We start from the raw sequence: 15645 nt of genomic DNA, 5'->3' as shown, positions 1-15645 counted from the left end.
GTAAATTAATCCGCACAAGTTATTCTTTTGTTGAGCAGGCATCACTTTGTGCAGGTGAGTTTGTGCATGAACCAGGGTACTTATGCGGGAATTCACTTTTGAAAATGTGGGATAAAATCCTCATGTAAAAGTCACATACAGACTTCACCTATAGCTGCACAGTTATAAAATTACTTTGTATGTATAAGAAAAATAGGAAGGGGGGCAAATATTTATTTTTGAGATTCCATAAAATGTGTTAGCCAGTTATTTAAAGGTTTTTTTTTAAAATGTATATTAATTTGTAATTCTTATATTTCATAGATAAGTGGAACAAGGGGACCTGTAGGAACCAGCAACATACAGGAGCACCTTTTGCATTTTGATTTGTCTGTATTCAAATCTCTACAGCAAATAGAGGTAAGCCTTTAATAGATGTTCACTACAAGTCATAATTTAAAAAGATTTTCCATCTAGTTGCAGATTGGGAGAATCCTTTTTTCCAAATGGAGACACTTGTTGCCTGAATTTAAAAGGCATTTACATAAGTAAAACTGTGTTTTACTTGAGTAAATGCACTTTATTTGAGTAAGTGGGCATTTGAAAATTGCTGCAATATATGCCATTGAATTGTCCATATGATTTATGACGTAAGTACACTTTACTCAAGTAAATGACTTTTGAAATTTGCTATGATAGTATGTAACATTTATGCACATAACTCCTTTGAAATTTAACTCCTTGGAATCTAATTCCTACCTTCTTGGAATCTAATTTTTACCTGAATGCTCATCACAAAGATTTATGTATGTAAACATTTGTTTAAAATTGCTTGTTCCCAGATCAGAGAAAGTTTCGCAGACACCGCCTCTTAACCCGGTGTGCCACCTGCAGCTCCTCAGTATTTGTCTCCAGAGGAGGTGCAAAACCTGCAGATCTGTACCTAGCAAGAAAAAAGAAAAGTCTTCAGGATAGTTTGGGAGGAATTCCCTCCCATGATGTTGGCAGGTCCTGGTGGGATCATCCCTTTGGTTTTAGAGGAGGGTGAACAAGGGTTGAGGACCCTTGAAGGCACGCTGATCCACGCCGTGAGTGACAGCTGGTGGTCCAGTTCTCCCGAGGTTGACCCTTCTCACTTTCCACAGGATCCGGAAGAGGACTCAGGAAAGGTCCTGGTGTGGAAGGCGACGATCCCAAGTTGGTTTGCCAGTTTCAAAGGGAGGAACTCGGGGGGGGGGGGGGGGGGGGGCCCTGATACCGCCGGTCCTGGCGGAATTGGGAATATCTGTTCCGCAAGAGCAGGCTGACCTGGAGGAGGTGGATCCAGTCATGACTGGCTTGAGGGGTCCAGCCAAGACTTTCCCTATTCACAGATCGGTTAAGGAGCTGGTGGTCAGTGAGTGGGATATTCTGGAGACTGGCTTTAAGGTTAGCAGGGCCATGGATAGGCTTTATCCTTTGCCCGAAGATACTCCGGAGCTCTTGCGGGTGCCAAAGGTGGATGCTTTGGTCTCAGAGGTTATGAAGAAGACCACCATTCTGGTAGCTGGAGCAGCGGCCCTGAAGGATTTGCAGGATAGGAAGCTTGAGGTGCATCTTTAAAAGATTTTCGAGATGTCTGCGCTTGGCATTCAAGCGGCTGTCTGCAGCAGCTTTATGCTCCAGGCTAGTTTGAGATGGTTACAAGGTAATAGGAATCTGACACCCCAGGAGTCTACACAGGTGGAGCAGTTGGAGGTTGCGATCACTTATGGGGTGGATACTTTGTATGACTTCATTCGCACCTCTTCTAGGACTATGATGTCTGTGGTCTTGGCTAGGAGAGTTCTCTGGTTGTGAAACTGGTCAGCAGATGTCTCGTCAAAAGCTCAGCTGGGAGAGTTGCCTTTTAAGGGCAAAATTTTGTTTGGAGAAGACTTGGAGCAGTTGATAAAGCATCTGGGAGACAAAAAGGTGCACAAGCTTCTGGAGGACAAGCCTAAAGGGTCCAAAGGATTTCTCACTGTACGCTCTTGTTTTTTGGAGGCAAAGGCGTTTCCACCAGAGCAGAGCTGCCGGTGGTGGCCAAAGGCAGACCTCAGGGAGGTTGCAGTCCTGGAACCAGCTATTTCATGGGCGCAGAGTGAGCCGAGACAGCCCCGGCCAGGGTAGTGACATAACCAAGCCTGCGCAATGAGGTGAGGCCGGCCCACTCCTCAGTCCCATTCAATTTTACGAGTGGGACAAAATCATGTCAGACCAGTGGGTTCTAAATGTGATAGGACAAGGTTACACTTTAGAATTTGCTCGGCCACTCAGAAACTTATTTGAGATCTCCTCGTACCTCGGCGGAGAAGAAGCTAATTGTTCAGCAAATCATATGACGACTGTGAATGCTGGAAGCCATTGTCCCCGTCCCTTGTGAGGAGCAGGTGATGGGGACGTTATTCCATTTATTTTGTGGTGCCAAATAAGAAAGGAATCTTTTGTCCAATTCTGGATTTAAAAAGGTGAACATAGCGCTGAGTTTCCCGTTTCCAGATGGAGTCTTTGCGGTCCGTCATAGCAGCAGTACGAAGTGGGGAGTTTTTGGCTTCCTTGGATCTGATGGAGGCATATCTGTACATAGGGATTCACCTGGATCATCAGAGGTACCTCTGGTTTATGGTCCTGGAGGCATTTTCAGTTTTGCACCCTACTGTTTGGTCTAGAAACAGCCCCAAGGACCTTCACCAAGGTGATGGTGGTAGTGGCGGCAGCCCTCAGAAGAGAGGGTATGCTAGTGCACAAATATCTGGACGACTGACTTATCTGAGTGAAGTCGGAAGACCTTTGCAGGCAGGTGGTGGATGTAGTGATGCATTGCCTGAGATCATTGGGCTGGATAGTGAATTTATCCAAGAGTCAACTTTCTTCTTCACAGGTTCTGGAGTTCTTGGGTGGGTGTTTTGATACTTGAGTGGGGAAGGTCTTTCTCACGGAGAAGTGGATTGTCATGCTGCAGGCTCAGGTTCAGAACTTGTTGGAGGCCCAAGTGCCCAGGGTCTGGGATTACTTGCAGGTCCTCTGTTCCATGGACTTGACCTTGGAGCTGGTCCAGTGGGCATTTGCTCATATGAGACCTCTACAGAAAGCATTGCTAGCCCGGTGGGATCCGATATCGGAGCAGTTCCATCTTCCACTACCACTTACGGTCCACCAGGTCCAGTCTTTCGTGGTGGCTTGGCTGGGACCATTTGTGCCGCGGGATGGACCTTGAGGTGCCTCAGAGGGTGGTGGTAACTACCGATGCGAGTCTCTCCGGTTGGGAGGCTGTGTGTTTAGTCCCAGTCAGTACAGGGCCTATGGTCAGTGGAGGAAGCGACCTGGTCCATCAGTCGCTTAGAGATGAGAGCGGTGCAGTTGGCTCTGGAGGTGTTTCTTCCCCTTCTGCACAACCGTGCAGAAAGGGTCCTGTCAGACAATGCGATGATGGTGGCCTACATCAACCGCCAGGGAGGCACCAAGACTTGAGCGGTTGCTCTGGAAGCGGAGAGACTGATGACCTGGGTGGAACACCATCTGGCCGTGATAACGGCATCGCACATAGTGGGGTCCAACAATGTACAAGTGGATTTTCTCAGCCGGCAGCAATTGGATTGTGGAGAATGGGAGCTATCAGAGGAAACAATGACTCTCATTTCTCGCGGGTGGGGCATGCCTCATATGGATATAATGGCAACCCAGAAGAATGCTAAGGCACCACATTTCTTCAGTCGCAGAAGAGAGCACGAAGTGGAATGGGTCGATGCCCTGGTGCTTCCTTGGCCACACAACATTCTGATCTACGTATTTTCTTCTTGGCCTCTGGTGGGCAAGGTTGTAAGGAGAATAGAGCGCCACCCAGGAAGGGTATTTCTCATAGCTCCGGAGTGGCCACGAAGGCCTTGGTTTGCGGATCTGGTCAGTCTAGTAGTGGATGGTCTCTTGAGGCTTTTGAGAGGAGGCAATTAAGGAAGAAAGGATATCCGGAGGATATTATTTCTACTCTGTTGCGAGCTCACAAGACCTCTACTTCCTTGGTGTATGTCCGAGTGTAGAGAGTCTTCAAGTCTTGATGTACACAGCATAGGGTTGATCCTCTTCGAGATTCAGTGGTGCAGGTGTCTGCCTTGGCTTGTTTGTGGGGTAAGGTTCATGAATCCATTCTGGCTGTGCATCCAGACGTGGTACGTTTCCTCCAAGGGGCAAAACATTTGCACCCCCCCCTATTCGTAAGGTGTGTCCTTCTTGGAGCCTTAACTTGGTCCTCAAGGTGTTGTGTGATACTCTATTTGAGCCTCTTCAGAAGGGCCCCCATAAAAGGTCTAACTTTGAAGGTGGTTTTCTTGGTGGCGATTTGTTCATCCAGAAGGGTGTCTGAACTTCAAGCCCTGTCATGTAGGGAGCCCTTTTTGATGACGGTTCCGTTGTTTCTGCTGATGGTAGTTTCAGCATTCCAGTTAAGTCAGTTGGTGGAACTTCCAGCTTTTACAAACCTGGAGGTAGGTGCACCTCATGAAAAGGAGTTAAAGCGTCTGGACGTCAGAAGGACTGTGTTGCAGTATCTAGAGGTCACTAACAGTTTCAGCTTGTCTGATCACCTACAAAAAGGTGAAGTGCAAAAAAGGTCAGAAAGCATCAAAGGCCACGAGTGCGCTTTGGTTGAAGGGGGCTATTAGTTCTGCATATATCTGTCACGGTCGTCCTGTCTCAGAGGGATCGAGGGCTCATTCTACCTGTTCCCAGGTGGCCTCCTGGGCAGAATACCAACTAGTGTCGCTGCAAGAGATTTGCAGGGCAGCTACTTGGAAGTCTTTACATACCTTTGCTGGACACTACCGATTGGACATCCAGGCCCTGGATGTCGGCAGTTTTGGTGAAAGTTTTCTTTGAGTTGGACTCTCACAGTCCCACCCCGGTTAGGGAAGCTTTGGTGCATTCCAGGAGTCTTGACTGATCCGGGTACGTACAGGGAAAGAAAAATTGGTTCTTACCTGATAATTTTCATTCCTGTGGTACCACAGATAAGTCCAGAATGGAGAGGAGTTTTTGGAGAGTCCGTGCAATCTGTTTATTATAATGCTTCAGAAGATTTCTGAAGAATGGCACAGGTTTCGCAGTGGTGTTTTTCAGGAAAGATTACAACTTTGGTTATAATTCTAAATTAGGAATTTTCTTCTTTCCTTTGCTCATTCTGGGGAATATTATAGAGTTGATTTATTGAGAAGTTTTGTTAAATATTTTATGCTTGGGTACTGAGTGATACTGAAGAGCTGCAGGAGGCACACGGGGTTAAGAGGCAATGCCTATGAAACGTTCTCTGTCTCCATCTGCTGGAAGAGAGGCAAAACCCAGGAGTCTGGACTGATTAGTTGGTACTAGAAGAATGAAAATTATTATTTAGGAACCAATTTTCCTTTGCCCATTCCCTCCGAAGTTTAGGTCGGGATAAATAAAAACATATATAAAATAAAACAATTTTATATAATTATGAGACCAACAATAACATGTATATGCTGCTTTATAATAGCTCATGACTGCATTAAGCACATTGTGAAGCTGGATGCTAACTACAGTGAAGCTAGGAGCTATAGAAATGCAGTAATAGTTGTAGGAGCTAGGTTGTTGCTGGAAAGGCTGCCTTAAATAAGAATGTTTTTGGAGCTTTTTTAAAACTCTTCAGGGTCTTTTGTGCTGCACTAGAGAGGAGGAAGAGAGTTCCATAAAACCAGCCCGGATATGGAAAAAGCCCTTTCTTGAGTCAAAGAAAGATGTGCTGAGTTGGGAGATGGAATATCCAGGAGATTTTAACTAGAGTACAAAAAGGTTCCTTAAGGTTGAACTGATCCAGAGAGAAATAGCTTTATTGAGAAGTTTGTTTCAACAGCTTTCTTATATTGTATTCGTCACTGTATAGGTAACCAATGGAGTGAATGCAGTGTGGGAGAATTATGTTCACGAATACTAGGAATGGGAATAAGGAAAAAAATGTTTGTTTTTTGTTACGATTTGGGGAAGGTTTCCCCACAAATTTCTTTTCCTATAATGTTTATTTTTGTATTTTGTCTAAAACAAAAAACAAACCCCCTCCCCAAAACAAAACAGGGCCTCCCATCACCCATCCCTCCCATCCGAAAAATTGCCAGGGCCAGGATCCTCCCTGGCCCCCACTTACCTGGTCTGGGAACGATCCGGTGACGAGGCCTAGGCCCAGGCCAAAGCTTCCGCCTTGCTTAGGCCTAGGTCACGGTAGGTTTCTGCATCCTAGGCCTAGGCCGTTTGCAAGACCCAGGCTTGAAACCCTGGTCCGAATGCCGAGGCCTCGGCCTAGACCAAGACCAAAGCTCAGGCCCAATTCTGGAGCCTGGCCCAGAGGCTTGGTCCCAACTCCTTGGCCTCAACCTAGGCCCATGCCCATAGGTCGGAACCCAGGCTTCTTGAAATGTGCTCTTTGTAAAATGATAGCGACTGCTGAAGATGCACCGGAGTCTCCAGCGCCTCCCTCTTCAGCAGTTTAGTCAGGTAACTTTGCTACTCACAGGCAAAAGATAAAAGTAGCAGGTCTAAGGCATCCCAATCTTCATTCTCTCTTATTTGCCCCTCCGGATAAAAAAATAATATATAGCAGGAGCCAAGAACCCCTACTCTCTCACTGCCTTACCCTCACCCCCCCAATTCCCAAGATAAAAAACAAAAAAAGAATTTAGCAGGCTGAAAGTGACCACTTTCCCACCATCCAAGATAAAATAAAATGATATGGCCAAACAATACTGATCTGTTTTTAAAAAATGTGTTACCAAATACTCAGAAGTTTCCAGCAAGCTCAGTGGAGGGGGAAGGGACCGGGGAGGAGGAGAGCGAGGCTCTTACAGCCTCCAGCTGGGCTGTCAGCCATACCAGCACTTAGTATTTATTTATTTCATTGCTCAGGTGAATAGACCATCCATTGGTCTATTTACAAATAGCTAGTAATCCCCATTCAGAACTCAGCCAAGTGAAGTGAATAAATGAATACTAAGAGCTTTGTATTCAGCCCAGTCAGAGGAGGTAAGAGTCTCTCCTTTTCCTGGGGGGAGGGGGGACTAGAAATCTGGCAACAACTTTTTAAAGTTTGGAAATGTGGGGGATCAGCACCATTCAGCCATTACGTTTTATTGTATCCTGGGGTTGCGTGGGTGGGGAAATGGTCCTTGATCTGTTACTTTTTTTTTTTTTTTTAATGTAGCTAACTTTTTAGGTCAACAATTTTTCTGACCAGAATTAGCTGGATAAAGTTTAATCTCACCTCAGGAATGCCTCCAGCACTACCTTTTTTAATCTAGCTAAATTTACCAAGACCGAATGTAGCTGGGAGAAGGCCGGGGAAATGTTCAAATCATGGTTTTTGCTTCGTAACTCCAAAAGTTACCTGGATAAATCCTTTAAATATCAATTTCTGTGTAGTTGCCAGTTTAGAGGATTCAAGTTTCTAATGTGAAAGCATTAATGTACTGTGGGAATTAATTATTATAGCACTAATTGTGTAGTTTCCTTTCTGACAGATAAGTCAGTGTGAAGCAAAATACATCCAGGGACTGACTTCTTCAAAGCCTGCCTTAGCCACAATGAGCGTTCAATTTTCTGCAGTGCAAATGAAGGTAAAAGCGGCTTTTATACACTGTTATCAGAACCATTAAGTAGAAATAATAAAATATGCCAGGAATTTACTGCGTCCAAATGGCTGATATCATTCCAAAGCCCATGTAGTAATCAGCATGACTCACAGTCGCTGAGCTGCTTCCAGACTAGGTGCTCACAAAAACGTTTGTTGTTTAACTGAAAAATATTGGATCTTATTTATGAAAATTATAGATACAAACAGTGAAAATGCTTTTAATGAACATTCTCTTTTCTATCATAAGAAAATATTCCACCTTTTGTGAAACTTCAAAGCGAATTACATTTGGATATTGTAGGTATTTCCCTAACCCCAAAGAGCTTGCAATCGTTTGTATCTGAGGCAAAGTCAGGGGGATTTGATCCTTGACTTCCCTAGTTCGCAGCCTAGCCATAAGGCAACTCTTCTTCTCCTCTTTTTATTTTTGGACTATTTTAAAATGTGATAGGGCACACTAGGATTTATGGGCCCTGCTGTAATAGTCTTGGGTGATTAAGGACACTCTGCTCTCTGTCATATTTCATAGAGTACTTGAAGTGTGAACATTATTTTTTTATGCCATAATACATGACAGATTAGAGTAAACACATTAGCTATAATTATGGCTTTTAAAGTTTGTTTTTTTTCCAGGAATTCTTTACAGGAGGTCCCTATGAAACACCTTGTGTTGAGGTTGATTTCCATCTGTGCCCTTTTTCAACTTATGTGCAACTTTTTCTGAAGTCGTGGCATATCCGCAGTCATACTGATGAAGAGGTGACAATGCTGAATCATGGAATATGTTTTCAGGGCTTTCTTTTAAGAGGCAGAGGTCCTCTCTGAGCATGTGTAGTTGCTCTTGTGACCAAGTGGCAAACCCCATTTCTATCTATGACAAAACTTCCAGCCCTAGTTCCAAATATATGGTATAACTAGGTGGAAAGCACAAAGTCAGGAATTGGCGGTAGAGGAGAAGACTGTCCTCTACTTTTATTCACCTTATCCTAGCCAATCATGAATTCAGGTCTCCCTCCTTAGCTTTCTTTTCTTTCTTCATTCCTTCTTCCCTCTTTCCTCTCATACTATTAACCCCAGTCCTATTTCCTCCTTCCTCTCATTCATTCTACTCACTTGTTTAGTGCAGCTGTCCTCTTGTCTCACTCTTTCAGGCCAGTAGTAGAGCATATGGCAGCAGCAGGAAATGCTTCTCACCACTATGATCATCTCTTTTTTGTTTCTACATTCCTCAGTGAGCAGTAGTGGCTGCTCAAAGTTCTGACAGCCACAGTTGTCCTCTTTCTTCCCCACATCCTCATGAATTGCAGCAGTGGGGTTTATGACTCTAAGGCTGCAATCTGTCCCTCTCGTCTCCACTTCTGCTGGACATGCAGCAGTTCAATTTGAGGCACCTATTGGTTGCAAAGGTTCTTTTCTGTCACTCCTCCTGGTTTGCAGCAATGTGGAATGAAGTCTCCAAGGGCCCCATTATCGCTCTCCTGTTCTGAGGCAGCAGCTCAACTCATCAAAAGTAGCAGCAGCCTGCCCTTTTTCTCCCCAGTTGTACTTTCTTACATTCCTTCTTGGTTGGGATCCACTGTGGTAGTGTGTTCAGAAAGAAAGGGACAGATTTTGGTGATTTCACAGAGAAAGTAATGACACTTTAGTAATGTCTTAGTTATATGTAGCAGAGGAGAGAGAGAGGAGTTGATGATCTTTCCAAGATTTCAGTCTGAGGGGAAGAGAGGATCACAGTGTTATCCACAGAAATAGAGAGAGGAGGAAGAGCGAAAATGGGCTTGGGGGAAAGATAAGGAACTCTGTCTTCTTGGTCATGTTGAGCTTAAGGTGACGGTGGGATATCCAGGCGACAACCAGGCTGAGCTCTGGGACTGGATTTCTGATGCAATTTCTAGTGTAGAGAGAGAAATCTGGGAATCATAAGCATAAAGATGGTATTGAAAGCTATGAGAGGAAATTGGAGCACCAAGGGAAGTAGGTATACAGAAAGAAGATGAGCGAGCCCAGAACAGAACCTTGAGGCCCACCAGTTGATAATGGGATGGCAGTAGAGAAGGATCCGCTATAGGAAACACTAAAAGTGTGATGGGAGAGGTAAGAAGAGAACCAATACAGGACAGAGTCCCGAAATCCAAGTGAGATCAGAGTATCAAGGAGTAGGAGGTGATCAACAGTGTCAAAAGCAGCAGATAGGTCAAGGAGGATAAGGGCCAAGTAAAGACCTTTGGTTTTCGCCATAAATAGGTCATTGGAAACTGGCAAGGGCTGTTTCTGTGGAATTTAGATGGTGAAAACCAGACTGGAGAGGATCAAGAAAGGCTTGAAATGAAAGAAAGTAAAGACAGTGGCAGTAAACAGCATATTCAAGTAGATTAGAAGCAAAAGAGAGGAGGGATGGGATGATAGTTGGCAGGGCAGGCAAGGTCTATTAAGGAATGGTGTGGTCACCACATGTTTGAAGGCAGCAGGAACAGTAACAATGAAAAGTGATTGAGGATATGACAGATGGAGGCAATGACTGCACTGCAAAAAGAGCTGAGAAACTGGATGGGTACGGGCTCAGAGAAGCAAGTAGTGAGTTGGAGGAGGAGAGAAGATGGCCAGTTTCCTCCACTGTGACTTCAGAAAAACAGGAGAGAATGGTGGAGGCCAGGGAAAGGGTAGCGGAAAGAAGTAGGGGAGAGGGAGGTAGCGGTGACCTGGTTGAGAACTCAAGACTAATTTTGTGTATCTTATCATAGAAATAGTCAGCCACAGACTGGACAGAGAGTGAAGTGTGGGTAGGAGGTGAAGGAAGTTTGAGGAAGGAATTGAGTGCAGCAAAGAGATGACAAGGATTGGATGTAAGAGAGTTGGTCAAATGGACATAGTAGTCTTGCTTGGCGAGCGCAATAACAGGCTGGAAGTAGGTCAGCATGAATTTGAAGTGTATGAAGTCTGCATGGGCATGAGATTTTAGCCAGAGGCATTCTACAGGGTGGGTACAAGAACCTAGAAAACAAATTCTAAGGATGAGCCAAGGCTGGGGTTTGGTGTGCCTTATAGGATGGTTAAGGGGGAGAGGGTCAAGAGTGCCTAAAGCAGAGGAGAGTATAGTGTTGTAAGAGGAAACTTCTTCATCAACTGACTCGGACAATGTAGTGGAAGAAAGAAGAGATGAAACAGTAGTAGAAGGAATACATGGGTTGACAGCCTGGTGGTTGGATGAGGTTGTGGGGGTGGGTTGTTTAGTGTGAAAGTTATCAGATGATGGTCTGAAAGAGAAAGAACTGAAGTGGAAAACTTTGATACAGCAGTTGGAGGAAAGGACTAGATCAAAGCAATTGGCATGCTTGTGAATAGGGGTGGTAGAGCAGAGCTGGAGATCAAATGAGGAGGTTTTGAGACATAAAAATCAAAGGGGGTTATCAACATGGAGGTTAAAGTCACCAAGAATAAGGGAAGGGGAAAATGGTTCAAGGAAGAAAGTAAGCCAGGAATCAGTCAGTGAGAAAGAAGGAGGGGAACTTATCAGAGACTTGATAAATGACAGCTGCCTGGAGAGTTGTGGCGTGAATAGGCAGATGGATTGGGCTTCAAAGGAATTAAAAAAAGTGAGATTCAGGTGGAAGGAGGAGTTGAAACCTACAGGAAGGGGAGAGCAGCAGTCCAACACTATCACCGTGGCCTGCTGTGCAAGCTGTATGAGAGAGAAAGTGCATGCATATTATTCATTTGAAAATTGCCTAAGGAAAAAGTACCAACAGAGGTTTGCACCTTTTTTGAAGATTCTTTTTTACAGAAAAAAACAATGCATGTAGTTTTGAAAATGCAAAACTCCTTGTGTTTATCTTCCCGAGCCTAATCTCATCCTCAGTATTTCACCTTGAAAACGGGGGTAAAAATATGTGCGTTGTGGAACTTTTACCTGCATTTTCCAATAGTCCTTTTATTCAAATAATTAGCTGGTTACATGGATAGATTACTTTTGAAAAAATGTTTTGTTTATGTATTTATTTATTTTTAGTCCTTTCTATACCACTTTTAAATAATCAAAGCGGTTCATACTTAAGACATACACATTTATAATAACAAACCTAATTTAAAATAAAAACTAACTACAGATTTAAAATGAACACTTCATCAGTTTCTTACATATTTTAGCTAATGCTCCCAGTTACTACCTAAGTTGGAAATGTCTCTATTGAAATGTATTATCTGGGTAATTATTTCTTCAAAGCTTGTTTGACTAACCAAGTTTTTAAGAATTTATTTTTTTTTAAATACTTTTGTCATCAGACATTTGGAGCTCGCTCGGAATGGTGTTCCACAATAGTGGATCTGCGACTAAAATTGCTCTATTATGAACCTCCCATAAATGAGCTTATTGAATAGTTGGTTCTGCAAGCAATCCCTGATTTGCTGAGCAAAGGCATCATTATGGAGTGTAAAGATGAAGATTAGATCTTACCCATATTGTGTTAATTATGAATTATCTTATGAATGGTCATGAGAACTTTATATTGAATTCTTGTATGTATGGGAAAACAATGTAAGTTATACAAAACGGGTGTAATATTGCCCTCACTATGAGCCCGATTTTCAAACCTCTTTTCACATCAGTGGATACACAGAAATTAATGCTAATATTTTATAAAGTGTGTGGTGGGAGCTGCACAATTTATAAAATATTGGGAGAAGAATGCATTTTAAGCAAATTTTTAAAATGTTGCATGACTTTAACCAACCATTTGAACTGGCGGTCAGATAAGGAGATCCTCTCTAATGGCAGTGTATATGAAATGGCAATGTATATGAAAATCTGTCACATTCCAGAGGAAATCCCTGTTGCTCTGTAATTAACTGAAGATTATTTTTGCAGAAAATAACAATTGGTTTATATTGTGGTCTGCAGGGAAGAGATTTTTAGGACAAATATCTCAGTAATAATCTTAAGACAGAATCTGCAATGAAGAGTGTGGGGTTTTTTGGGTGAGGCAAAAATCTTACTACTGTAGGAATAAAAACCATAAGCTTCACCACTGTCCATACAGCAAAATGAACTCTTACTTCACATTTGGACCCTGGTCTGTATTTCAGAAATACAGACAGAGTTGCTGTACTTCTGATAAAGCTACAGTATGTGACTGACTCATCTCCTGTGCCAAGCCATTTTTTGTCTAACCTCTGTTAAAGAACGAAATCTTCTCTCAGCAATTAGAAAGGAAAAAGACAATGCTAGCCTCCTGTGTGTATTGAGAGAAGATGGACTTTAAGCTTCAGCAAGGCTCAGAAGTACCTGACCATCCAGCTTCCAATCCTGAGAGGAGCCCTTATCAGATCCTACACAACTCCCAGGTCAGCTGCCACTGACAGAAGGTTGGCGCCTCCGGGGGTGGTTAAGCCGTCTTAAGTGAAGAAAAAAAACAATCAGAATGTGAAATCTGTCCCCGTTTTTTCATATCCATGAAGCTACTGAATATGCATATGCTGTCTCTTAAAAGCAGTTGGGAAGAGGTGCTTGGGACTCTATTAAGATCCCATTTACATATGCCAGCGAGACCTCCAGGTCATCACTCCTCACCCTGCCCGGCAACCAAGCTACTAGACTAAATCCAGTGTCCTGAAGCATCGTATGGAAGAGAGACTCAAGCCCTGCTGCTTTAGCCAGAGTTGAACTTGCCTGGTTCTGCTCAAGGAACTAGGGGAGTCCTCTGCCTTTCTTCCAGGTGCAGCGACCCACAGCCTATTTCACAGTGTCAGACCACATTCTGGACCTCCAGCTTCACTCAGCAAAAAGACCAAGAATTTTCAAAGTGGTGAGACTGTGGTTTAGTTCCTATTCATGCCTGGGGTCTTATAAGTTAGAATTGTTTATAAATTATCAGCAAGTTTCAGCTAAGAGGATGTGTTTTGCTTCTGCTAACTTGTTCATACCTATTGACCATAAGTGCATCCTTTGCTTAAGGATTCATTATAAGTTCCTACGATTGCTAAGTTTGTTAGTGTTTGTTCTGGTAACCTAATGAACATAAGAACATGCCATACTGGGTCAGACCAAGGGTCCATCAAGCCCAGCATCCTGTTTCCAACAGTGGCCAACCCAGGCCATAAGAACCTGGCAAGTACCCAAAAACTAAGCCTATCCCAGGTCACTGTTGCTAGTAATAGTGGGTATTTTCTAAGTCAACTTAATTAATAGCAGGTAATGGACTTCTCCTCCAAGAACTTATCCAGTCCTTTTTTAAACCCAGTTACTCTAACTGTACTAACCACATCACCTGGCAACAAATTCCAGAGTTTAATTGTGCATTGAGTGAAAAATAACTTTCTCCAATTAGTTTTAAATGTGCCACATGCTAACTTCATGGAGTGCCCCCTAGTCGTCCTATTATCCGAAAGAGTAAATAACCCGTTCTAGACCTCTCATGATTTTAAAAACCTCTGTCATATCCCCCCCCCCCCTCTCAGCCTTCTCTTCTCCAAGCTGAACAGTCCTAATCTCTTTAGTCTTTCCTCTTAGAGGAGCTGTTCCATCTCCTTTATCATTTTGGTTGCCCAAAATAAATCTCTGTTCTGAGACAAACGAATGTGTTTCCTGGGCTAATCGGATCACACATACAAGATAAAATACGTTTTAATTTCTGTGCACTGCTTGTTCAAAAAGGGAAGGAGGAAGAGAACAGAATCCAGACCGCAACTTACGCTTATGTATCCCTACACTACTAATCATAAGACACAGCTGTGTCAGAAATATTTTATGATAAAAGTTTGCAAAATATTAACAGATTCTAATTACATGTTGAACCCTCATGGGCGAACAGTTTTGAAGTTTATATATCCACAGTTACAATTAGGAATGACCCTAGGGGGAGAGTGGAGCTCTGGATGAATCTGTCAGACTAGTTAGGCCACCTCAAGAGGTTAAGGAACTAGGGCAGGGGCAACCCTTACATTGATGGGTCTATGCCTTAGACCAGAGCTTTCCAAACTGTGTGTCGGGACACGTTAGTGTGTCGCCTGCAGTGTGCAGGTGTGTCGCGCAAGCCCGGTCAACTCTGATGCGAGTTTGGGCTTTTTTTTTCTAGAGATTCACTTTTTTTTCCAGTTTATGGGTTGCTTATTATTGGGTGATTTTTGCTGTCAATCGCGTTTTTTTGGGGGGCTTGGTGGGTGGAACGAGCCCAGCCATCCTTGCATTGGCTGCTGCTGCCGATGAGGCCTGGCCATGAGGAGTGCTGACTGCAAGCAGCAGTGTCTGGTGATCATGGAAGGGAGTGAAGCACTTAACTGGCAACAATCAAAAAGACGAGGTACATGAGTGTGGGGGCCAGACATGTGCTGGGGAGAGAGAGATGAGTGAGTGGGGGGCAAACGTGCTGGGGGGACAGACATGTGCTTGAGGGGGAGAGATATGAGTGTGTGGGGGCCAGACATGTGCTGGGGGGAGGAGAGAGATGAGTGTGTGGGGGACAGACAATTTGTTTTATTATTGTTTCTCATAAATTATAACAATAACATGAATCTTGGAATATATATTTTTAATATAAATTTAAGGTTTTCATGAGATAGGTTGTGTCGTGAAACATTTTATTTATGTATATATTTAAGGAAACATACATAAATTGTCGAAATATGTTTTGTTCGTTTAACCTTTAACCTCTGGTTTACTAGTAGACTGAATTACTGTGTCGTGAAATTATGTTTGTCTAAAAAGTGTGTCACCAACATGAAAAGTTTGGAAAGCTCTGCCTTAGACGCTGCTCCTTTAAGGGGCCTGCATGTTTTGGCATCCCAATAATTGTAGTATTGGCCAGCCCCCTTTTTTTTATACTTATTTGTTTGGAGGGGGTGCCCCTTTAAGTGCCCGCAGCCTAGGAGAGCAAGGCCTTGCTATTTTATTTCTAGAGAACTGGCAGGAGGAATGAGGAGACCACGGGGTAGTAGAGGGCCACCAACCTGCAAGTATTGGTCAGGTCACAGCATTGCAAAGAAAAGCCTTGTGGGAGGGGAAAGGCAGAGAGAGGCAGCTG

The 15645-nt window shown here is 43.6% G+C and overlaps 1 protein-coding gene across 10 annotated transcripts in view; it reads left to right on the top strand.

Annotated features, from left to right (window-relative positions):
* The window catches only part of NISCH (nischarin), a 191488-nt gene that overhangs the window by 53752 nt on the left and 122091 nt on the right, over positions 1-15645 (top strand). For all 10 annotated transcript variants that reach the window (XR_003856393.1, XM_029599458.1, XM_029599457.1 and 7 more), the window contains exons 7-8: positions 304-399; positions 7521-7616. Coding sequence is in view for 9 of the 10 variants with exons in the window: in XM_029599458.1 (XP_029455318.1) it covers positions 304-399; positions 7521-7616 (192 nt within the window). In the remaining variant the exon portion in view is untranslated. The remainder of the gene's footprint in view (positions 1-303; positions 400-7520; positions 7617-15645) is intronic.

The sequence above is a fragment of the Rhinatrema bivittatum genome, chromosome 4, assembly GCF_901001135.1.
Source record: "Rhinatrema bivittatum chromosome 4, aRhiBiv1.1, whole genome shotgun sequence".
Classification (NCBI taxonomy): domain Eukaryota; kingdom Metazoa; phylum Chordata; class Amphibia; order Gymnophiona; family Rhinatrematidae; genus Rhinatrema; species Rhinatrema bivittatum.
This window is presented reverse-complemented; position numbering and strand designations above follow the sequence as displayed.